The sequence below is a fragment of the Cryptotermes secundus genome, unplaced genomic scaffold, assembly GCF_002891405.2.
Source record: "Cryptotermes secundus unplaced genomic scaffold, Csec_1.0 scaffold390, whole genome shotgun sequence".
NCBI lineage: Eukaryota > Metazoa > Arthropoda > Insecta > Blattodea > Kalotermitidae > Cryptotermes > Cryptotermes secundus.
Window position 1 is genome coordinate 160650 of NW_019744414.1, and position 26690 is coordinate 187339.

Below are 26690 nucleotides of genomic sequence, written 5' to 3' on the forward strand. Positions count from 1 at the left end.
GATGAGAATTATAGCAGAATGAATTTTGGAGATGGATGAAGAATTGTGTGTTTGCTTCATAGACTGGCAGAAGGCATTTGACCGTGTAAACTGGATCAAATTAATGGAGATCCTAAAGGAAACAGTTATCGAGTGGCGTGAAAGAAGATTATCAGCAAATTGTACATGGATCAGAAAGTTAGAATACGACTGGACAGAGGGGAGACAAGTAGTGTGCAGGTTGGAAGAGGAGTTCGACAAGGATGCTGTTTATCACCAATTCTGTTCAACTTGTACAGCGAATGCCTTACCAAGGAAGCTCTGGATGGGCTCGGTGACTTCAAAGTAGGAGGGCAAATTATTCAATCTGTGAAATATGCAGATGACCTTGTGTTAATGGCTAAGGAAGAAACTGTGCTACAGGGCATGATTGATAGACTAATTGAAATTGGAAGGTGCTATGGCATGGAAATGAATGTGGAGAAAACAAAAGTAATGAAAATTTCGAGACAACCAACCCCAGTCACAATAAAGATAGACCAAAAACAACTGGAGAATGTGAAATGTTTTAAATATTTGGGTAGCTTGTTAACAGATGATGGAAGGTGTACTTGTGAAATTAAATCCAGGATTGCCATGGCAAAAGCTGCATTTAGCAAGAAGAAGAATCTTTTTACCAGCAAATTGGACTTAAATTTGAGGAAGAAACCAGTGAAGTGCTATATTTGGAGCATTGCTCTGTATGGGGCTGAAACTTGGACACTTAGGGCACTAGATCAGAAAAACCTGGAAAGCTTCGAAATGTGGTGTTGGAGAAGGATGGAGAAGATCAGTTGGACCGATTATGTGAGAAATGAAGAAGTGTTAATTAGAGTCAGTGAGCAGAGGAATATCCTACACGAAATAAGAAAACGGAAGGCTAATTGGATTGGTCATGTTTTACGCAGAAACTGCCTTCTAAAATAAGTTATTGAAGGAAAGATAGAGGGTCGGATAGAAGTGACAAGAAGACGAGGAAGAAGACATAAGAAGATGCTGGATGACTTTGGGGACAGAAGAGGATACTGTCATTTGAAGGAGAAAGCTCTAGATCGCATTAAGTGGAGGAATTGTTTTGGAAGAGACTGTAGACCTGTCGTCTGACAGATTGCTGATGATGATGAACACAGTCTTGTAGAGAGAAGATTAAAGTTCCACTTCTTTCTCTAATACTTAGAGGGGCATAGGCCCATGTAACGTCCTCGCCTCCTCCGAAAGGTTCCAGTATATTATTCATCTCCAGGAGTCACTTCCTCTGAATACAGATCTGACCCATTGCAAAAACCCAGAAGTGACGCAGTGAGTGTGAAGGACAGGATGTAAAGCGGCGATGATAACAGAACATAACATTTGCTACGGCAGTCGCGTATGTACAAAACAAAGGCTGAACAACTGAGGACATAATGTAATGTGGGTATAATGTGCCTGTACCTCTCCTCATTGCAGTACAGGCGTTTATCTACAGCTCGTCTTATGACGGTGTCAGTATATCAGAACACGTAGCACCGAGACACAAATGTTATAAATATAATCGATCACGAAGACGGTACACTTCATGGTCACTGCTGTGAGGACTTCAAATTTCTCACAGTAATCGATCAGTTTTCGTAACGCTTGTTATGAACACCGATGTACTGAAGGTCATCACACCTTCGTACTTCTGCACTCTGGAGCACTTACATGAACCTAGGGAGTGCAAATTTGTGACATGAGAACTACACGTATAATTGCTTCATTCAATGTAGGGTCTTGCATGACGATATACATATATGTGGGAACTATTAGCATTTAGTGAAAGGAAAACATAGATCAGTGCCCTGGGACACGGTATGCCGCATTTCCATATATAAACTTGATTTTCCTCTAAAATTCGTGAAGAATACACAGACATAATTACTTACTTACTTATGGAGCTGAGCCCTTCTTGAGGAGAAGCCAAATCTGCAGCTACTCAAGAATTTCCCAGCATTTTATGGAAACCGAAGGTTTATTATCGTGTTCACAAGACCCCTCCACTGGTCCCTATCCTGAGCCAGATCAATCCAATCCATGCCATCCCATCCTATCTCTCTAAGATCCATTTTAATATTGTCCACCCACCTGCACCTTGATCTTCCCAGTGGTCTCTTTCTTTCTGGTTTTCCCACCATTATCCTATATGCATTCCTTTTCTCCCCATTCGTGCTACATTCACTGCTCACCTCATTCTCCTTGACTTGATCATTTTAATTATACTTGGAGAAGAGTACAAGTTATGAAGCTCCTCATTATGAAGTTTTCTCCAACCTCCTGTAACTTCATCTCTCTTCAGTCCGAATATTCTCAACACCCTATTCTCAAACACCTTCAGTTTATGTTCTTCCCTTAATGTCAAAAACTACGTTTCACACCCATACAGAACCACAGACAAAATTATAGTTTTGAGACAGGCATAATTACACTTACTTATTATTATGTGTAGATCTATTATTTCCGTTTAGGAGTGCGTATTCAAATATCCTATCCTAATAGCGTCAATAACCTATAGTTCGTAAAAGAACCAAATATAGCAGTAACATCGCTAGCAGCGTAAAACTCCTATGGTAAGCAGGTACGTAAGATTTGTTGATGACTGACAAGATAAATTGTCCTCCAATAGTACGTTGTTCACGCTGGGCTGTTTTGTGGTACAATTCTCTAATTCCAATCAACATATTGAAGGGACACACACTTTCCATTAGACAGGAACAAAATATTTGTAACTATTTTCAATGTTTTCACGTAAAGGTAATGAAATCACAATATTCGAAACATTAACCACAGGATGCACCAAGCATATTTCCATGAATCTAAATTGTCAGTGACAAAGATATGAACGAAAATACTTAATGCATTAACGGGCTTAGTGAAAGAAATTAGGGCTTGTAAAATCTGATACAGAGCCAATAGAATTGGGTGGTCCAGGTTGTAATTTCATGCTGGGAATGATTAAATAAACAAGAAGTTCTGGAAGAACAAATCTCATACTTTCCTATGATACGAAACGGATGGCTTAGAAAACGACGTGCCCAACAAATTTTTCTATTGCTGCTTGCGTATTCGTTGCCGCTGTAACGTTTTTACCGAGCCGTTGCCTAGCAAAGATAAGGAGATACACATACCGACACAGAGCGATGGGAAAGACTTATGGAGTATGCCGATAATATGACCTTAAGTGCCATGATACAGACACCAAGTTTCACAAATATTGGTTCAGGCATTCAGAAGTTGATTCACAGACACACAGAAAGTATGGCGATTTCATAAGCCTAACTTTTTTCCAAATAACGAAAGTAGGATAATAAATGAAGAGTAAACAGATACTAATTTTAGCAACAGAAGAAGGAAACTATGATTCGCATGACGAAGAAAAATATTTATCACTAGAAACTGAATTCGAAATCTAGACATACCGATAGAATGCACACAAATCCCTTCCTGTTGGTGTTAATTCTGCTCTTGGATATTGGAACTGCGTGGAAGTGGACTATGTAGTCGACGTTTCAGAGGAACATAACTGCTCCATGAAGAAAGTTGTCTTCTGGGTTTAGGCACCGTGTATTCTTCGTTTGTGCCTAAACCCAGAAGACAACTTTCTTCATTGTCATCGCCGTGAAAACCTCAAAACTTACATAACTGCTCCATCTTCAAGGTCAAAGTCAGGGTCACTTCGATCCGAAATATGAGGGCAGCACGTGCCTCCGAACTTCAGAAACTCACGTAAGATTTCAGGTTTTCACGGCGGCGACCATGAAGAAAGTAGTTTTCTGGGATGTGGCAGCGTGTGGCTGTGGTGTTAACCGACATTTCGGAGGAACGTATCGCCTCCCTCTTCAGGGTAGAAGGAAAAATAAGAAAATCCGCAAGCGAAGAGACCTTGAGAACCGGTACAAGCAGACTGGTGTTGGAAATAAACACAGCCATGTGTCTCTTCGCTTGCGGATTTTCTTATTTTTTCTTCTACCCTGAAGATGGAGACGATACGTTCCTCCGAAACGTCGGTTAGCACCACATCTACACGCTGCCACATCCCAGAAGACTGCTTTCTTCAGAAACTCAACTCACTTCCACACTGTGTAAATACCCTAGAAGAGAATGAACATCAGTACTGAACCACAGTAAATCATTAAATCTCTGCTTTGTGTGAATAATTGTACGTTGCTTAGTCTAACTACATATATAGTCTACCTTAGTTTATTCCTTTCTGTTGTAATTCATAAGGCGTCGTCTTAGCTTGACAAAGATCAAGAGGCGGACAATTCTCTTGCCTCAAACACAATAACAGACGTAGGTTACAGCCACATGTACGTTAAGTTTCGCTTCTGGCTTTAATACTGTTGGACGCTGAATAATCACTCCATAACTGTTTCAGCTATGCGGAAAGTGCACTGATTGCGACCACGCCACTTCTATTGTTCTCACTAGTTCAATACAATATCATGCTTGTCACTGTTTTCCCCTCATGACAGATATCCAAGGCTACCACGGTATTGACGTAATATAACGGTCAGGTATGGAGCTCAGTTGAAATTAAAGTTTTCAGTTCGACAAAAGTAATTAAGACTCAAACGCTTCTTTGAACGGAACTAACTCCACCTGCAGGCTCATATTTTAAAAGTTGATATTTGCTCAGTTTGTTCAAAGAGACAACTTTTTTCTCTTTTACTTTTATGGGAAAGGAAGTTTGCTGCCATATTTACAGAAGTCGGTCACTGAACTGCTTCCTGCGAAAGTTAAATACGTTCCAGCGTCTCACATCCCTACTTTCGTATCCATTTCAGAAATAGTCGCCAGTGTACAAGCAGGTTTAACAAATGAACATTCCCTTCATACTTTCAGGCACAAAGTTTCCAGGTTTGTCTACTTTTCTCGTGCGTTTACCATGCCCCGTCAATTTCATTTTCCTTCGTTTATTCTACGTGAACTTCAATTAAGCCTTTAAGTGAAATATCCCTCGAAATACGAGTACACCGAACTTTCAAGAAAATTTAGAACGGCTTCTATACCCATATAATCTGGAGTTCTCGAATTCAAATCTCGGCACTAAGCTCTGCTATTGTGACTGAGGCTTCTGTGCTTTTTCTCAGTCCCTCCAGACAAATTTCGGGATAGTATCTCAAATTAGGCCCCTGCCGCTATTTCATATCCTTTTTAATTAATTATTATATACTACTCCTGTCATTAAGGGTTGTGTAATGTTAGCAATTCAACGCGTCGTTTAATAAACCAGGAGCAAATATGAATACAGAAATAGCGGTGCCGTTAATCAGAATTTGCGAAAGGACTCAGAAGTTGAATGGCCTTTCAAATAAACTTTACATGTGACAGAACGGCTTATGTGTCTACCACGGTGGCCTCGCGGTTTAAGGCATGAATTGTCTTCACTCGCTCGAACGCTGCGATCGTAGGTTCGAATCCCACTCAAGACATGAACGTCTGTGTGTGCGTTTATTTTGTGTTTGTGTTGTCCTTACCATCCCATTCTATCTCCCTAAAATCTATTCTAATATTTTCCACCCACCTACGCCTTGGTCTTCCCAGTGGTCTCTTTCCTTCTGGCTTTCCCAACAATGTCCTATACGCACTTCTCGTCTCCCCCATTCGTGCTTCATGACATGCCCACTTCATCCTCCTTGACTTGATCATTCTAATTATATTTGGAGAAGAGTACAAGTTATGAAGCTCCTCATTATGCAGTTTTCTCCAACCTCCTGTCACGTCATCTCCCTTCGGTCCAAATATTCTCCTCAACACCCTGTTCTCAAACACCCTCAGTCTATGTTCCTCCCTTAATGTCAGACCCATACAGAACCACGGGCAAAATTATAGTTTTGCACATTTTAATTTTTATATTTTTGGACAGCAGACGAGAAGACAAAATGTTCTGGACTGAATGGTAGCAAGCATTACCCGAGTTCAATCGCCTCTTAATTTCCTCCTGAATCAGGTTTCGATCTGTTATCGTTGTTCCCAAATATCTGAAATGTGCCACATTTTCAAAACACCTGTTTCCTACCTTTATGTCATGATTTTGCCCTGAATTTTGGTGACGAGACCGCAACATATACTTAGTTTTCTCTGTGTTTACTTCTAGACCAACCTCTTTACTTGCGTCAATTAACGTTTGTGTGTTTTTCTTTGTGGTATCTACATTATCACCCAGTATATTCACATCATCGGCGTAGACCAACAGCTGATGTGTCCCATTTAATTTCAGCCCCACCTGGTTTCCCTGGACCTTCCTAATTGCATATTCTAAGGCAAAGTTGAAAAAGAGTGGCGATAAAGCATCTCCTTGTTTTAGACCATTCTGGATAGGAAATTTATCAGACAAATGTTTACTGACACGGACATTACTATATGTTTACTATTCGAAAAAAATCCAATGACCTCATCGGGACTTGAACCCGCGACCTTCCGTCTTGTAGCATAGCCCCTCAACCAACTACACTACCGCGTGCCCCTCTAAACTGAGGTAGAAGAATAATATTAAAATGGATCTTCGAGAAATAGAATTGGATGGCATGGACTGGATTAATATGGCTTAGTGGTGGACTCTTGTGGACACAGCAATGAACCTCCCGGTTTTATCAAATTTTGGGATATTTTTGAGTGGCTGCGCAGCTGGTGGCCTCTCAAGAAGAATTCAGCTCCATGGAGTCAGTTATTCGATAGATATTTGAAAGAAACAAATTAGGCCTTTAAGTTAACTGGTCTTCAAAATTAATTGAAGAGGGACGCAACTTGCACAGAATAGTACTAGGTAGTATGATAAGGAATTTATATGAAGTTACAGCAGAGACATGGAACAGGTTGACGTAGTGGTAACGCGCTGCACCTCTATCAGGAACATGCTTTATTGTAATCTCAACCTGGGCACTGGCTATCCTACTATCCTCATTGGTCTATTTTGTGATTTTTCTCAGTCTCTCTAAAGAAATTTCGACAGAGTACCTTAATTAGGCTACCATCACTTTGTTCCAAATTCTTTCCAATTTATCATTCATTTCAAATTCTACCATTCGACATTATATAGAATACGTTACTGGAAACGTCACGAAGTAACCCACAAAATGCCATAAGAATCTATTGGAAGACTAGGGAAATTCTTATAAAATTAATTTCTTCCATTACGTAAATAAACTTTTACATTTAAACAATCTGAGCCCAAAATAAGACTGGGAGTAATAAAGAAATTTATATGGATTAATGGTATAAATCTACCCTATGGTGCACTTATTTTGTGGTCGTACCCCAAATAATTATTAGACAGGTTTAATTTAGGGCGAAGTTCCTGGGGATTATTTCATGTCTGACCTACGTTAAAATCATGCAAAATTCAAGGTTGTCAACTGACAGTGTACACGAAAGTACGAATGAGACACTAACGTCTCGATTGATGTTTACTCGTACTCACCAAAAGAACTGATATCTCGTTTGCCGGTCATTACACCGTTCTGACCCGTTGTAAATTCTCTGAAGCGTAGTTCCAGAATATGTTTGGTCAGAGATTTGTTTACTATGGCAATACTCGTACAGTCCAAAGGACTTGATCTGTTTTTATTGTCTTACAAAGGCAAATTTCGTACTTGTGTATTATATATTTGTATGCAAACCCGATGTGAATATTTTATACTTTTGAGATTTGAGACATCCCGTAACATATATGATATAAACTCCGTCCTAAGTGCAACAATATATTGTAGGTCTTTCGTCTTGCTTTCTTCTACACTACATGTTTCGGCCGCAAACGGCCATCATCAGGCGTATACACTCACGTAGCTGTTACACTGCACCCAGTTTAAAATTAAAAACATACAGGTCTTCCCAATTGTTCCCTTCGTCGCTTCTAACAGGATCTACTTCGCTGATATTTGTCTGATTCGTGCCTCATCTTTGCCACCCACACACGTCAATTTTGACCTTCATGAACTGGCATTTTAAAATCTTCAGTTCCAATTTTAAAAATTCTTTTAATTTTTTTTCCCCAAATTTTAAATTTAAAATTCTCAGGGTTACTCGCCCCAAAGGGAGCCTACACAGAGTAACACCTGTACAGTGCTGAAAACAAGAAGTAGCCGCTGTAGCACTACAGACGTGGGGAGAGTAACCCTGAGAATTTTAAATTTTAAATTTGGGGAAAAAAATTTAAAGAATTTTTAAAGTTGGAACTGAAGATTTTAAAAGTGTCAGTTCATGAAGGTCAAGATTGACGTGTGTGGGTGGCAAAGATGAGATGCGAATCAGACAAATATCAGCGAAGTAGATCCTGTTAGAAGCGACGAAGGGAACAGTTGGGAAGACCTGTATGTTTTTAATTTTAAACTGGGTGCAGTGTAACAGCTACGTGAGTGTATACACCTGATGATGGCTGTTTGCGGCCGAAACATGTAGTGTAGAAGAAAGCAAGATGAAAGACCTACAATATATTGTTGCACTTAGGACGGAGTTTATATCATATATCGTATAGAGTGCAACGGGATGCTTAAACATAATATTGTATCCAGTAACATCTTTGATATCATTCTGAGAAAAATGGGCTTAAGAAATTTTGCTCAACATTAAACTGATGTTTGTCATCTCAGTGTTTAACTCACAGTTCTCGGATTCTGTCGAAAAATTATTTGGTAGCCTTTAAAGATATGCACTTTTTTTTAATTTCCAAAATTCGACAATTGTTTGCTGAAATACACTTACGTCGTTTAGGTATTAGTGCGTTTAGACATTCATAAATTTTAGGTAAGTACAACATTTGCTATAAATCATGTAACTTTCAATCTTAAAATATAATATTACAGGAAACATCCGAATTCCAAGAATAAGATGTCAGTCTCCTTCCCTTCCCGCCAATGAGAAAAATCAAACAATAGAAGAATATAGATAGGAGGAAGTATACAATTTCAGCGGCCTCCCTAGTCTAGAGGTAACGTTCCCACCTCATGACTCGTAGTACGCGGGTTCAAATACCCGGCGGAGGTCGTCGAATTTTTAAGGGCGGAAAAATTCAGGGAAAAAGTCCGCCGGGAGGGACTTTAAGCCGTGGGTCCCGTGTCGTAGCTTTACGGCACGTAAAAGATCCTCATATCCCCAAAGGAGGTCACTGAGCCAAATTAACGGACGTTTCCCGCCCAACAGCAGTCTCTAATACCTCTGGTAGATGGGGGAAGCATTATAGATACCTCTCAGCTAGTAGAGCCGGTCTCGCTGGCTGGGCGGGACTGATGGTAAGCACCAGTACCGGTAGGATATAGAGACTGGTAGAAATCATAGAGGAAGCACAATGGACCAGTACAGGTCTCAGTGCATGGGGAAACCCACCCTCTCCAATAACTAACTAACTAAGTATACAATTTCTAGATTTCGTTAAAGAAAAGGTATCAACTTCAAATATCAAAAATCTCTACCCTGGGAACGTAACCCAGCCACATCTGGAATCGTTCGATAGTAACCGATTTGGGCGCTGCTTCATTTAAATTACTGGAAGAAAAACAAAGTTCTAGTGCTGTTTTTAAATACTTCAGTTTGGTTTACGAAATAACTAGTTGATTCAGAGAATATCCACTTAACCACTTGATGTTTGCAAAGTGTGTGTATGGTTGTGGATGTGTTTTGCGGACTCGCGATGGTTCTTACCACTCTTTCTTTCTTGTGTTCTGAAGAGAAATAGACTGGCAATGCTCGATTCTTATAGAAGACTTAAAAAATCACAAAATGTTGAGTTTTCAGTTCTTTTCAGTTAAGCAGTATGAATATGGCTTTACTATGGAGGGCTACTTTTATCAGTCACATTAATAGAAACAACACATTTACTGACATTATTCCTCAAATAACTTATTTAGCTACTACATAAAGCAGGACTATCCACCCGGCGACTTCTTCCACTCTTCGAGAATATTATTGCACTCCACAAAGTATATGTTTTAACTCTTTTCTTAATCTTTAAGATGCGAAAATTTCACGAAAAGTGCTTACTAAATATTCCGTGTAATTGTTCGATTTGTCATGTGATACAAATTTAGAAAACGTGGAATCAGTACGATTCTATAAGATTGTATACAATACTGATACAATCTAGTAAACCTTCAGCAGCTGGTTTTTATGCACCGTCAACCTCGCAACAATTAATTTTGAATAACTCTTCTTAAAATGTATGGCACTATTTCATAATATATGTTTCATAAATGCATTTAACTGCCGGGGAGATACGTGAAGCTGTATATTAGTAGAAACTGCATATTTTGTAACGCAGCCACGTGAGTATGTACCTAAAGTTCTATGTTCTCCCTGAGTACTCTATAGTTTGAGAGCCCTGATAGAGAAAAATTCATACAAATTCTAATAGTAAAGCTTGAAATTCATAATGGCCTAAATGCTATTAGACTACTCAGTTTGAAATTGTGAATATATTATGGAGAGTGATATTAATATTATACCAGTGTTATTTTGGACACTGTCCATTACTTGAGACACCCATATTAGATATACTGACATATTCTTTAATTTTACAATATATCCCTGCGTCTCTTGCATACGAAGCTAGTTCGTTAACTGCTAGATCATTTGTCAGTATGATCACCTGAATATGGAAGCAGACCAACAATAGAAAATTTTGAAAATTTTGAACACTGACCAATAGACAACATTCAACATAATATTAGTATGATCTGTCAACCACTGTCAAAATCCTAGGGAAATATTGTGGTGCTTCTTACAGCATTCTTGCTGTCTTGGCAATAAACACAGTTTCAAAATAGGAGCTCTACAAAATTCTGGACTCTTTTTTTTTTAACAAACTTCATAAACTGAACACATAATGGAGGTCTATGTCTGTCTCTTCGCATGGTTAATCCTTCTGACACGTTTCAAACAAATTTAGTAATGAATTGTCACAATCAAATGTGTCAGACAAACCCACTTTTGGTATGTATGACAGTCTCTGCTCTACGTGAAACATAAATTTAAGTTTATAAAATTTCTAAAACACTATCATGGTAAAAAATAGCAGTAGTCACCTATATTACATAAAATAGGGCCATATCGTATAGAGAGTTTATTTAAAATATATTTCGACATGGAGTGTGTTTAGCTAAACATGAGGAAACATAATCTCTTCTTCTATGCAATCTGATGCTATCATGTGATTTGATTTGCAACGATATTTGTTTCTACAGTAGATGGACAATAAAGGTCGACAAGGAATGAAAAGTACATATTAAGAACATATTAAGAAATATATGTATTTCAATCAAACACTTCTTCAGCTCTTACTTGTTACTGGAGAAATCTTGTGTGTCCAAAATTATGCAGGCTAGTAAAATTGTTACTAGCCAGTATGGTGGCATAAGTATCAGAACGTATTTTACAAGACTGTGAAATTTTTGCTGACATAATGCATATCTGAAAATGAAATGAGGAGGTTACATAAATGTAAGTTTCGTCACTAAGAAAACAAAATCATGAATTATTTATTTTTAATATAGATGCACATTTACAATAGACTTTTATGTATAATTCCATAATAAGCAAAACACTACGTTTGTAAGATGAATAAGATTATATATACAATCAATATGCCATCAAAATGTACAAAATCAGTGAGAATTTTGGAAATTTGTAGAAAAACTATTCAAAAATATGTAAAATTCGGTAAATAAATTCCACAGAATGGTTATTTTATTTCCTCAATGAGATTAAACTAAAATCTAACATTTCTGATTGCATGAATTCCAAAATATAAACATAGAATGCTCAGGAAAATCATGATAACAAAATTAAAGTCCATACAAAACATGAATTTTCTACCTCTAAAATATTTATTGTATGAAATTTAGTTTTTGTATAAGAATAACAGTGATACTTGGAAGTCAAAATTATGAAAAGGAAAGTCAGAGACTGAAGAGTAAATATATTTTCCTTAATACAACTTCTTCACTTTAAAAACAAAATAAGTGAAGAGCATTACTGAGTTATGTTTGGTAACTATATAAAACATTATAAGGAAGGATTACATAGAATGGTAACTATGAAACTAAAAACACTGCAAATATAGAAACAAAGAACATTTACATAAAATCATACAAAACAATGTAATGGCAGTAGAAGTTACTAAGCAACAATTTAATTAATCACTACCTTCCTATACTAAAATACTGTCTACATGGGCAAATATTCTCTGGACACCAGTCTTTTCCATTTTTCTTACTTGTGGTACTACATTAAAATTACCAAATTTGGAGAAGTATTATGTATGCTAGGTCACTCTCTTATATAAATATATCAAAACAAAGCAAATGTGTTAAATGCGCTTTCACATAAATTTCAGAACTAGATTCACATAAATTATCTGCAATCAATTTGTGCTTGTTGCCTTCATTCAATAAGTTTCAGTGAATTCAACAATAAAAAAGAATAAAAATCCATTAAGATCAGTTCTAACTTCGGGAAAATAAGCTATACTCTAAATGAACACAGTACTGAACATTCCAATGTGCTTTCCAACTCCATATGCTTTTAGAAACTTATTTAACCTATTTATTAATTATAATAAATAGAATGTTCAGTCCTTCATATTCATTAAATTTAAAATAATAATTTCAGAAGAAATTTTATTCCAAACTCAGTGTGTTAAACATACAATTAACATATCTACCATTTCAGTTAAATGGTCCCTCAAACAAATACAAGGACATTTCAGATTGAAATCTGTGTTTGATGGCACATGTCCCTTTATATTGATGTTGAGAATCATAAGATTTTAATAAGTTCAATGTTTGAAGAACATTTAAATCAAAGGCAGCATCCACATGCACCTTGGCTGTAGCTTGGACAAAGAAATTTTTGTCATGTAGTAGCAAGTTCCTTTTTTCTCTCTTTTTTAGGACTTCTGCAATGTATCTTGCTGCTTTCCATTAACAAATTAATTTAAGTCAGTAGTGTGCGTATTATTTTACTGAACATTATACTGATATATTCTCATTTCACAGGCATACAGTGAATCATACGTTTTCAGGGTCATATTATGGAAACTGAAAATTCCTGTACTTTTAAGATATTATCTGGTATCATCTTTCTTGCATACCTCACATAAAATATGTTGACAGTGTATCTACAAAAGATGATTTCCACAATAATCTTTACAAGAGGCAATGGTTAATACATAACCAGATTCACTACCATCTACTCATTCCACTGAACATAACAATACAGAATTTATATCAGAATAAAAGGTGTGAAGTTCTCCTCTGAGTGTATAGCAAGCTCTAGGCAGAATTTAAATACAGTGTACTAAAATCCTCTCAAACAATTTGTTTTGTTGAATTAAAAACCATTGTTTTAGAGATCTACTTTGTCCCCATCAGTGTTAATGTTGAGAACATGATAAAGACAGAGCAAGTCTACAAAACCCTGGATTTTAACTCAACTTTGACTCAGCCATTCATCTAAGAAAATTTTTATCCATTTATGTGATATGAAAGCTACAAATCTTACATATTCAAAGAATAAAATGCATTGTCACTGACAAAATTGCATTCCCCTGAAATGACTGTTAACATTTCTGTAGGCATATTGAGAATTTGATTAATAACAGTCTGTGTAAAACTTTATCTTTGTTAATTATGACACTATATTATTATTAATTACTTCAAAATTATTAGGTAAGATTGCTTAAAACATATGCAGCTGAAACAAAAGAGAAATCTGCGCAAATTTACAAGTAACTTATCTGTGCCCCGATATTTATAAACATTAAACCCACAGACAGACACACTGTTAGAAGCAAAACTACATTCATGCTACCTCTTCCATCTTATAAATATAGTACACAACATACAGATTCTGAAATGTTGCTTGGCATGATGTTCACATTATGGTCTATATAAGGTGATCACTATGAGTTTCAGACATGTTTAGTCACGGTTGTTTTCCACATGTAGAAGATATTGCAGTTGTTTTGCAGCTGGCAATGAAATGCAGTTCTATAAATATAATCCTATTCAAAACTTTCGAAGCATAAAGATTGTGGTTCCATGCTTTTCTATAAACCTAGATCTTAATTTGTCATTCAGTTTTACATCCAAAATTGACTTCAGGAGATTCTGAATTGGTACAGATTAAACATTTAATTCACAGGCAAAATATGACTATTGGAACAGGCAATCCTTAGTATGCTATGCCATACCTAAAGTCAATGACTTCTGACCGTGGTAGCTTTAAATTGCAAATCATTTTATGTGGGATCTGTGATGGGCAGAGTGACACTGGGATAGGTTTCGTCTGAGTACTTTGGTTTCCCTTACCAATTTTCATTCCACCATATGCTTCGGTTCTCTCATCTATGATTCAGTGCTGGTAAAATGGGTCACTTACGGCCCAAATATCAAGGGTCAAAGATTCGCCCAATCCCAAAAATAAAACGAAAACTTTGTATAATACACTATCTTTGAACAAAAGAATCTGCTGTCTGTATTAATGTAGGCCTACCTGTTGTCTCATGCATTAACTATGATAGAGAGTATGTGATTGTAGTCTTAATCACAGTTTTACCTTCCAAAATTTTGCTTAGATAATCGGCATTTTGACTCAGTGAAGAACTACACCTTATATTTGCTTTGTTCATGTACGTCTAAGCACTACCCTTGTGAATGGAAGTCTGAAGAACCAGAAGATCACTTTCAAAATCACACATTACTAGAAAAGGGTTTAAGGAATTTTTAATCCCAATTATCACATTTTAATGTCTCGATTCCCTGACCATACTTGAAGGAACATAATAAAGTCATGGTAATCTCTATGCACACAAATTACACTTCATGTGTAATGTACGCTTCTATTAATAATTACATTCTGTCTCCTAAGAGGGCTCATACCAGCTCAAATGGTTATTTCAGTCAAAATTTGATTTAATGGTAGTAACCATTCAACCAAGAATGAAGTTCGGTTCGATCACACTGTTTGCTAGATGATATTCTGTGCAGTCTTTGCTTCTTAATACAGTGTGTCCATGCTTGGTGGCTCCTTATGTTGGCTACTCGATTCACTACTACAACCCAACTGAGACTTCCTGGTGCTCGAACTAGATAATCCTGACCACGAAAATGAAGGTGGCCTGTGCTGCTTGCCATCCACTCGCAAGCCGTCGCGACGCTGTCTTCGTTTCCAGCATCTGCTGGCAGTGTCAGCAAAGGCCCTAACCACCTTCTCAGTGCAGGTGAAGGCAAGGAAAATGAAGAGACCCTGGAGAGTGTTGAGGGCGATGAACGTGTACCAGAGGCCCTCGACGTTAAGGTAGCCAGCAATGAGGCCCACGGTCCACGTGAGACCCATGACAAGCGCCAGTCGGATATACAGGCGGAAGTCGCGCTGCGTTCCGCTGCTGGAAGTGAAGCGAGCTGTAGACGTGGTCGAGAAGATCATGTGCGCACTCGAGGAAAAGAAGGCAATATTGAGGATCATCACCAGCGCCAGCGGTAGCGCGAAGAACACCAGCAGAGCGTACCGGTGGCTAAACCAGCAATTCCTCACTCCGAAGCCGGGTCGGAAATCCTGCAGAACTGAACCTGTGAACAAGTTTATAGAGGACCGTACAACAGATATTATTAAAAACAATACACTAATCCTAACAAAATATTGTAAGTAACAGCTGTTCTGACTTATGACGTATGCAAATATTCTCCTCGGAAAACACAATGCTTAAACCTACTGGGGAGAGGCATGAGGACGGTGGTAATACATACAATATCCAGTAGATTGTGCTATCAGATCTTCTCGGATTTCTCCAGTTTCCACAGATATAAAGTTCACCCGTCTCTACTGGAATATGATTACATCTTCTTGTTTGAAAATATAATGTAATAACTTTACAGAAATAAAATAACATTCTCTCGTCTCTTTACTATTCCATAATGTAGAGCTTAAATCTAATACTTTACCGCCACGCTACCTTCACAATAATTCCTACTTATCGATTTCACTTGGCTACTGGCTCTGCAATCCTGTATGGAGGCGGTTTAGAATACCTCCACCGTAGTCCTGCTAGTCATAGAAGGAGATGAAGAGGGACCAGGGGCCTGAAGGGCATAACTGGGCCACCCTGTCACCGGAGAACATAAATACAGATACCTGGTCTTCCAGGTGGGGGTTGGACATAAGGCTGAAGACTTTGCTCTGTTAAAAAATATGTTAATAAATGCGAAGGAGTGAAAAATAGATGGTCTAACTCAACAGCGGAATAGGCAAGTCTGGCAGAATCTTCTAAGGAAGGCTATGGCTCAAAAAGATCTGTTTTGCCAATGTTTACGATGATGATGATAATGATTGACTATTCCATTTCATCTCTATTATTTGCGTCAAGCTTACATATCCAATGTAAATTAATTTGAAAGAAAATGCTTAAGCTATTTTATATATAGAAATAATCACAAAATATATCAATTTGAAATCTAAGGACTTCCTGTTGTTGATTCTAAGACGCTGTCAGTGTCTAGACTATATAGCGTCGAATGGTTGTATGACTGATAGACGATGAATTGGAAAAGATTTGTAATCGAGTGGTTGTGGTATAATTGGTGTATTGTCTTTATATGTCCCAAAAGTTATTAAGAAAAACAGCGAAAATTATCAGATAGGGCAGCCGGTGACCGGGTCGAAATTCGAACTGAGTGCTTCCTGAATACGAGTCTGCCGCTATGCCAACCCGCTCGGTAATTCAAAGAAAGATCTCGTACGTAACCTAAACTGAGTAACAGATAGCCAGTATGACTGTATCGCTTCAAGTGGTAAAAATGGGCCAACTGTTCCTGTGCAGACGAATTATTGACAGCTGTCAGACCGGTCTGTGACGACCGCAAACTGGACCTTATCATGTAGCAGTCCAGTCCGGTTCTTAGCCCTTCAGTCCGGTTCTTAGCCCTTCAGTCCACATCTCCCAAGATCCAATGTAAAATTATTATTCTTCCATATACATCTCGGCTTCCCAGATACAGTGCCCTGTGACTGCTGATAAATATTATCCTATAGGCCAAAGCATTTCTTGCTTCCCCATCCATTGCTCATATTCTCACCAGTTACATTTCTATAAACAATCCTCTGAGAACTATGAGAAGAGAACGAGTATAAACGGTTTTTTACGCCTAATTTTGTCTTATACCAATTATCATAGACCCAAATATTTTCGTTGTTAAACGTCTTAGAAATCTGTTATTCGTTCAGACTTAGAAACGAAGTTCCTTACCTACATAATACAGCAGGTTCTGTTCAGTTCAACCCATAAATTTCTGGAAGGGTATATGGATAATTGTTAATAAGTGAAGAAGAAATATTCCCCGAAAGTAAGAGTTTACACTAAATAGTATATCTTGTCAGTACTGTAATTCTGAGCCTCAAATGCATTCCAATGAAAATGGCGGTTCTCTGCGATGTGGCATCTTGTAGTATCGTAGGTGGGTGCCAATATTTCGGAGGAACTTTCTACCTCCATCCTCAGGTAGAACAGTAAGTGTTAGACTTACTTTCTATCCTGAAAATATCAACATGATCCTCTGAATCGTTGGTACACACCTACCAAGCTACACGGCGTAATATTCCAGAAGATTGTGATCTTCACCTTCACAAGCACTTCAGATTTGTCTGCAGTTTAATGAGCGACGCTATCCATAACTCAGATTATGTGGTCTAAAATGATCTAATATAGAATGATCTGCAAGAAACTGATCGTGATCTACTTTAAAGCAAAGCCCCTTCATTTTCCTCGAAGAAATCAGTAAAAATAAGTAAAGCTATCCTTGTAACAGGCCGTGAACAGGTTGTGAGACGTTGAGGGTCCGACATTACCTGGACAATCGGCTCAAAGATGGCGGTAAGGTTGTGAGCCTCACGCCCCGACCGCGCTTTACTCCCCAGGAAAATTATTTAATTAATTTCACGAGGAATTCAGTAGAACCATAAAAGACTTTACTTTGGATTGTTCATATTCGAACCGGGCTTCTTCCCAATATAAGCGAGGAGCGTTACCGCTTAAGCAAAAGAACTTCAAATTTCACGTACTGAATTTGCAATTATACAAATTTTAGTATGCACTGATTGTTTCGAGTCACTTTTCTAACATATTCCTTCAGTAAATTTATTAAGACGTCGACAAAGTCCTCCCTTCTCTTTCGCCAGTCATTTTCTCTGTAAATAACGTCAGAACTTCGTGAACTTGATAACGAAAAAGGAAATGACAAAATGCACTTACATACCGGAAAGTTTGCAGTGTATTTCCCTTGCATGCCGTCATGTTGGGAGAGTGGAAGATGGACAGGTGCTCAGTGAGAACATGCACCCACCTGTCCATGTCGTGTTAAGCAAACAGCTGCCTCTCCACAAAAACAAACTTCTCCTCTATGCATTATCGTGTTCTGCCTACAGAACAGCTGGCAGGGCATCACAAATTTACTAGCAGGTCTAAAGAGAACTTCACTTTTCACCGACATATGCAGAAACTATTTACAGAATACTGAGAACTGTTGTCAGTTAGTCCATGGATAAAGGCGGTCGGAGCTTAATACAAAACGTTCACTCCCAACTATAATCCAAGACGGAGAACTGGTGATCATGCAGTTGATATGATTCTTTTAGCGCCTACACTATGAAGTAAACATTTCAGGGACCGGTTTCTTTAAGCTTTGTGAAGTGATAAATACAGTTCATGCAAGTATTTATTATATTATGATTCGCCGAAATATTAAAACTGAAATATTAGTTAAGTTACTGTAACATAACAACATGGAGCCCGCGCAAAATTTACATTTACCTTCCAGTTGGATGTCAGTAATTCCGGCTAGGAAGAGAACAGGTTTAGTGAGAATATTTGAGCCTAAGAAAGAGAAAGCAACAAGTAAGGAGGGAAACTGTTTAACGGGGAGCTTCATAATTTGTACTCCTCGTCAAATATAATTAATTATGATCAAATCAAGGAGAATGATATGACTGGGCCATGTCACAAACATAAGATAGAAGAGAAATGCATATAACTTTCGGTAAGAAAAGAAAAACCTGATGCAATGACGCCATTGGTAAAACCTGTAATTAATGACGGATAATATTAAAACAGATCATCCATATATGAGGACAGTGTTGACAAGATTCGTTTAGCTCTGTAAACGAATAAATGACGGTCTCTTCTGTAAACGGTAAGGGAGCCTTCGGGTTCCAGAAAATTCTGGGAATTTCTAGACTAGCTAAGCAGTTATTAGCTTCTCAAGGGGGTCCTCCTCCAGTAAGTTAGTTATCACAGCTAAATATAGGGTCTGACAGCAGACTCTATGAATCATAATTTATAAATTATAATTACTAAAAAAAATCGTTATGAAAATTTCAATTTATATCCGTCATATTTAACATAGTCGGAACCTGATATCTAGTAGTGAAAGCTATTCTTAGCGCAGTCAGTATAGCGGCCGGTTACGGGCTGGACGGCCGAGGGGTCGGAGTTTGAATCCCAACTGTGCCAATGTTTTTATCCTTTCTACGTCGTCCATACCCATTCTGGGGCGCACCCAGACTCCTATCTAATGGGTATTAGGGGTTCTTTTCCCGGGGTTAAAGCGGTCGGGCCCTGAAGCTGACCACTCACCTACGACTAGTGCCGAGGTCCACTCCCCCATATTTGATAAATTATTTGAGCACAAGGACAACTTTACCTGAGGAATAATGAATTTTCAGTTTCTGGTAGCTGCGCCACACAGACCGAAGCATTTGAAAACACGTAACGCCATTGCCAGGGATGCTTTACGTGATGTCTTCTTATTTCGTCGCAAGGACCTGAGACAGCACTGAACTTCCTCAAACTTTGGCCGAGACGACGGCTCCTCTGATGCTCAACAATTACAGCAGCTGAGGCAGTTAACAGAAATACTCATAGGACATGGGCGCACCTGGGATGTTTTTTCCCGGGGAGCGGGGGAGCCAGAAAATATGTTTTAAAACTTACCTTTAAGTCGTTTAAGACTAGTTTTAATGATCGTCTATCGTATTCAGGATACTACACATCATTTTTATTTTTAATATTAAAAATTTGTACATTTTCTCCTTTTTTAAATTTTGTTTTTTCAGAGAAATCCGAGGCGAAGGCAGACCCCTGACTCACCCCCCCACCCTCCGATGATGCCCTTGTTTGGGCACACACTGAAACTGGGACTAGTAAGAATTTCCACCTGCCAAATTTGAATAACAAAAGCGTAATAGCCTTACATGTCCAGTATGACTGAGTTTCTAGCTGAAATAAGATTTCGTCATCTGGGACTCCATTTCATGACTATCGGACAGCTTCATTAAGAAAATGGCTGCCCTTCATTCAAAGTAAAGGATGGCTACAGGGCTAATCTTAGAAAGAGAATGCGGAATATCTAACGTAGAGAGTCCAGGTGTAAGGCTCATCTAATATCCACCTTCTTAATCTAATCTTACCTCATCTGATGACGCTTACCTGTAGGAGCGCAGTCCGTCGCGACGGCTGCTACTACGAAGACGGCTGGCGCCATCCAGGTCCATGAGGAGTAGAAAGCAAACTTCCGCCACTGCTTCCCAGCAGATACACGCAGCTCAGATGTGGCAAGACGCAGCGTCCGCCAGACGTCGAAGGCCATTGTTAGCATCCAGGAGAAGGACGCCAGGAAGAAGTACTGAGTAACGACGGCAACTGCACTGCACGACCCGCTCCCAACCTGAAATACGAACTCGACGGTTATTGAAAATTACTTCAAAGATAAATTAAACTTGTACCTTAAGTTCCGTGCAATATAGGAGGTAAATTACATAGAAATTTTGACATCGGTAGTAGGTGGAGGTGATTAGTTTAATATTCCCGTTAATTCATACCGTATAGAATGGTACCAGAGTTATGATCTCTTCCCGCTTCACGCTGTTCTATTGCTTCGCTTATTCTTCGACACTGAAGATGGAGGTGAGATGTATCTCCGAAATGTCGGTTGACTTTCAACGGACTAAACGGCGTTATATCACAGAAGACAGAACTTTCCATAATCACCATCGTGAGAACCTCAAATCTTACAAATAAATTGTTTCCAGGCGCTCAAATTACGTATTATATGCTTTCCTACCACATGGAAAGCAGGTACCATGGTAGGGGAAGAGGGCTTAGCTGCGGTCCGAGCTTCGCCTCCCTCTCATTCTGTCTTCATGCACGATTAAATTTTCCAGCATGTTTTAACCACAACCATAGGATTAAAAAAAAAGCATAAAAGAAGGGAAAATAGACATTCGCAACATGGCGACAACAAGATTATCCGAAAAAATTGTATTAATTTGACTCTTACGCTACGCTACGGCCTCTCTCGCTATGCTATAATTTATTCGAAACAAAGAATTTCGAATGTATGTTCGTAACTGATGTGCGAAGTAACTGGCATTCAAAATATAGTAATTTTCATTTCCCCACTTACTAAGGCCGATCACAGTGGCCGCGCGGTCGAAGGCATGAATTGCCTTCGTCCGCTCAAACACTAGGATTGTGGGTTCGAATCCCACTCAAGGCATGGATGTCTGTTTTTGTTTATTTTGAGTTTGTGTTCTTCTGTGTGTAGGTAGCGGCCTTGCGACGGGCCGTCTGTTTATAGATTAAGAAACTGAAAAAGCAGCCAAGGCCCAACAAAAGGATTCTAGAGCTATAATGGAATAGAAATATTTATTCATTAAGAGTTAATTACTTGAATTCTTACCTCGAGGAACTGGCCGACTATGAACACGGTGTAGGCTGCGAGAAGTGAGAAGCATAACGAGGCCAGGTTCTTGCCGGAGAGGTTCCTTAATTCAGGCAGAAGGATAAATGCTGTCAGGTGTAACACCAGGAATATAATTGAGACGCCCAAACCAGCCATTGTCACGTAGCTCATATTCGGGTTGAATTTGTCCACGTACTCGACTCCTTCATCTGTACATATCTCCAAACGACTGTCGTGTCTAATACGAAACTGGCTTTGTGGGTAAGTGCGATGGTAGGCGGGCACACTGACGGTTCCATCGTCCAGCACCGCGTATTCCTCGGGCTCAAGAAGAAACTTGGGGCACTGAAGGAAATAATCAGACTTGCTGTCGTCGGTAAGAGCACCGCTGTCGTTGCGATATCCTCCACTGTTTGCAGGATAAACCTCACCTGAGTCAACGACAGGAAGAACACTCATGCAATGGCCGGCAATGTAATCTTGTCCTTCTTGTGAACAAACTACGTCACGACAGCGCCTGAAGAAAGGGTCATACAGCTGATCCCTGCTAGAACACGGCCGTTCCTTGCCAACGATATTTCCTGAATCACCGGAAAGATCGAACAGAACAGCAAATGCTTTAGGACTGAATTCTTTTCCATAGACTGATACACGACTTGATGCCCTAACACAGGCCAAGTTCTGGATCGGTACATTATTGCAGATGGCGCAGTGTACATTCCTGTATCCATCGTTCTGATAAAACACCAGGGCCGTGTAGGCTTCACACCTGTTCCTAACGTCCGAATTTGTCCAGTTGAGTGCGCATGTGCGGATAATGGCTGTTGGACATCGACGCACAATGTGTTCAGACGTATCTGGAAGGACAGGGTCCACATTGCAATTGTAAGTTTTGGTGCCCTTCTGAGTGGGGAGACGAATCACCCACGAATTCTGTTCCTGTTCAAAGGAAAGTGCATGAGATATATCTAAACTTGTTAAGTTCGGGGTCAGACTTTGCATCAGACTGGGGCATTCAATTCTTGGTTTCCATATATCTGTGCTATTGGGATAAATGTCTCCGTGACAGAGGGCACAATGCACATTTCGATACGTGAGTCCTGAACGATGGCTTGTCACTGGCATCGTAGCCAGTGGGTCCCTCAAGCTGGGGGTGTCGTCTTCACACCTCAGCCGCGTTCCACTGTCGCTCCATTCAGGAGGGCATGATGTCAACATGTAGATTCCACCGAACTGACGCAGCTCGACGCACGTGAAGGATGCAGCTCCGCGACGCTGTTCCGCCGCTACGAAGTGTGCAGAGTCGAGACAACAGTCCCCGTAGCGAGCGCACTGCGCGTCGCAAAGGCAATTGCGATCCTTCCAGTCCACTAGGTGGTCCCCAAGACGGGAGCGCTCCGCCCCAGGTAAGTGTTCGCAGCTCCCCTTGCCATCACAAACCCTGAAGAAGACAAATCCGGGATTATGATGCCTCGAAACACAGACAGTTCAACGTTATGACATGGCTGTTCTAATAAGGTTAAAGTAAAGTTGTCCTTGTGCTTAACTAATTAAACATTACGCCATGAGGCGTATAGGGGAGGAGCTGTAGAGACCAACGTTTTCTTGACCTCGGCACTAGTTGGAGGTGAGCGGTCAGCTTCACGCTCCGGCTGCTTTCCCCCCGTGGAAAGAGCCCCCGGTATCCATTGGATAGGATGTTGGATGGACCACAGTGCCGGTCTGAAAACATTGAGAAATAAAAATAATTGACCCCACCGGGTCTCGAATTCTGACCCGTCGATCATCCAGCCAGTAGCTAGTCGCTATACTGACTGTGTTCTCCCGGCTCTCATGGCTGTTATAATCCTGGTTATAAAACCGAAACACAGAAAGAACAAACTTTTAGAACACGGAAACATTAATCTAGAATTCTGCTTCCCTGGTACACTGAGTATACACGGCAATATTAATCCGAAATTCTGAAGCCACAAAATAACGGAAGTTCGTTATTATAACGCAGAAATCTAAAAAGAAACGATCCTTAAAAAATCGGTGCCGTGTGTGAATGATCAGGTTCCAATCCGTGTAACCGCACGCCATATTTACATTCTCAACATCTTGAATTTGCACTCCAGACTAAAACAGCTCATGAGAAATACGTGCCCCGGTTGCTCGTAGCATAAGCTTACGAAACTTTCAGGACTAAGAAATCGAAAGTTACTGATGTAAGAACTGTCCTGAAATTTTTAACGTTTTTGAAAAAGTCGGTAAACAACGGCAAATATAAGAACTTTTTTGTCCTTGGCACTACAGCCCCAGTGGGCCTAGGCCTACCTCCATGAAATTCTCCGTTCACTTCGGTTTTTCTAGGTCTTACACATTCGGTAGGTCTCCTTGGGAGGGTGATCAGCTCGTCGCAAGGCCTCTACCTGCACACAAACACAGAAAAACGCACACACACACAAACTAAACATCCATGCCCTGAGTGGGATTCGAACCCACGATCCCGGTTTCCAAGCGAGCGAAGACAGTACATGCTTTAGACCGCTCGGCTACCGTGACCGGCTTAAATATAAGAACTGGTCTATTATAAATCATACAAAATTAAATTCTGTACTAGTCTCACAAATCCAAGGAGAGATTACGTCACAGTTTCCAATGGTTCGATCTAAATGGAAATCTATGTGAAGACCATGTCACTGGGCGACACTAGGAGACCACTGTTTCTTATTATTATCTTTCCAGCAGTTTAAACATTGCATATCAGGAAACTGTGAAGAGAGATCTTGCACGGTTCAAAAGAAGAAACCGCCAACCTACGATAAGAAAAACATGGCCGCTTTAAAGATTTGTGACTTGAATACACTAAAACCCAGCAAACACATGAGAAAGAAAGTATGTGAAGACAGGAATGGCAAGGTGTAATGAATATAGCCTCACATACAAGAGTGTCTGGGTATACGAGAAGTATATTTTGATGATGTTCTAATCCTTCTCGGAGCCGCGATAGCGAATGGCTGCGGGCTGGACGACCGAGATATCGGAGTTAGGGTCCTTGTTGGGTCAACAATTTTCACTTTTCCATGTCGTCCAGACAGGAAGTGTGGTCCACCCAACCCCTTATACAAAGGGTACCAGGTGCTCTTTTCTGGGGTAAAGCGGCCGGGGCGTGAAGCTGACCACACCTCCAGCTAGTGCTGAGGTCAAGAAAATGTGGATCTATACATCCACTCCCCAATACGCCTTCATGGCGTAGTGCTTAGTTAGTTAAGCACAGGGACGACTTTACCTTTTATCTAATCCTTCTCAATCTCCTGCTGGTATGTTGTTCAAAAGACACCAACTTCTATACAAACTAACAGCACGTTTCATCGTCGTTAACAATTTCTTCAAAATGACCTATTATCTATTGAAAACATCATCATGCAGTTATATAAATCAACATAATGTTCGTAGTGATGAAAATGGCAATGGTAATTGTGTTCATTACCATAACTTCTCGAGTACAAAACTGTTACCGAAATTTGGTACATATATGTTAATGTATGTGTGCTGAACATGTAGCTCGAAATGTGATATGTGCGTTATACAGACTGTGGCGTATGTTCATGCGTTATGCAAACTGTGGCGTGTGTTCATGCGTTATGCAGACTGTGGCGTGTGTTCATGCGTTATGCAGACTGTGGCGTGTGTTCATGCGTTATGCAGACTGTGGCGTGTGTTCATGCGTTATGCAGACTGTGGCGTGTGTTCATGCGTTATGCAGACTGTGGCGTGTGTTCATGCGTTATGCAGACTGTGGCGTGTGTTCATGCGTTATGCAGACTGTGGCGTGTGTTCATGCGTTATGCAGACTGTGGCGTGTGTTCATGCGTTATGCAGACTGTGGCGTGTGTTCATGCGTTATGCAGACTGTGGCGTGTGTTCATGCGTTATGCAGACTGTGGCGTGTGTTCATGCGTTATGCAGACTGTGGCGTGTGTTCATGCGTTATGCAGACTGTGGCGTGTGTTCATGCGTTATGCAGACTGTGGCGTGTGTTCATGCGTTATGCAGACTGTGGCGTGTGTTCATGCGTTATGCAGACTGTGGCGTGTGTTCATGCGTTATGCAGACTGTGGCGTGTGTTCATGCGTTATGCAGACTGTGGCGTGTGTTCATGCGTTATGCAGACTGTGGCGTGTGTTCATGCGTTATGCAGACTGTGGCGAGTGTTCATGAGATAGTCTGAGTTGTGGCAAAGTGCATTCTGGTAAACGTGTATCAATATTTCGAAGTCTCAACCTGCATTCATCTTCAGGTTTTTGAAACAATTTGAATTTCTTCTGAGGAGCAAATGTAAGTTTGCATATCTACAGCTGTACTTAGTAAATCAGCATTGCTTGTGTGAATGAAGTTGGAAAAACTTTGCTTACTTCATATTTATGTACTGAAGTGAATTGTGAAAGAAGTTAACTTCAAGAATTCTCAGTTACTTATGTGATATGACGCAAGCAAATTGTTTCCGAGTAATGCGCAATGCCTATATTTCACAGGGACTCCAACAAAAAAAATATTATTAGTTAAAGTGTGCCTTCATCACATTTATGACAACACAAATACTCAGTTCCTACTTTACTTTAAGCAACACATTGTTTTATTTCGGAGAACTCGTAAACTAAATTTTTATGTTGGTTGTTTGCTTGCGAAACAAGGCATGCTAATGAAATATGTGTCGGTTACTTTGTTCGTTAAGAAAATATATTGCTTTCTGGCATGTTACACTTCACATACACAATACTGAGAACTTAATTTAAGCATCCCATACGTCTTCGTGGCTAAGTGTTCAATTAGTTAAGCACAGGGACAACTTTTTCCTTATTTACATGAAGTATCCGTACGCAGTTCTACGTTAGTAGATAGGCCTATTAGGATCACTGTTTCAGATGCTCATAATCCAATCACAGATCCCAA

At 39.7% G+C, this 26690-nt stretch overlaps 1 protein-coding gene across 1 annotated transcript in view; it reads right to left on the reverse strand.

Moving 5' to 3' along the window:
• Positions 1-11310: 11310 nt before the first annotated feature.
• The window catches only part of LOC111874742, a 50507-nt gene continuing 35127 nt past the window's right edge, over positions 11311-26690 (reverse strand). Inside the window, exons 3-5 of the mRNA XM_023870488.2 lie at positions 21753-23196; positions 20501-20738; positions 11311-15593 (exon numbers count right to left, since the gene is read on the reverse strand). Coding sequence (XP_023726256.1) covers positions 15022-15593; positions 20501-20738; positions 21753-23196 — 2254 coding nt within the window. The 3' untranslated portion in view covers positions 11311-15021. The remainder of the gene's footprint in view (positions 15594-20500; positions 20739-21752; positions 23197-26690) is intronic.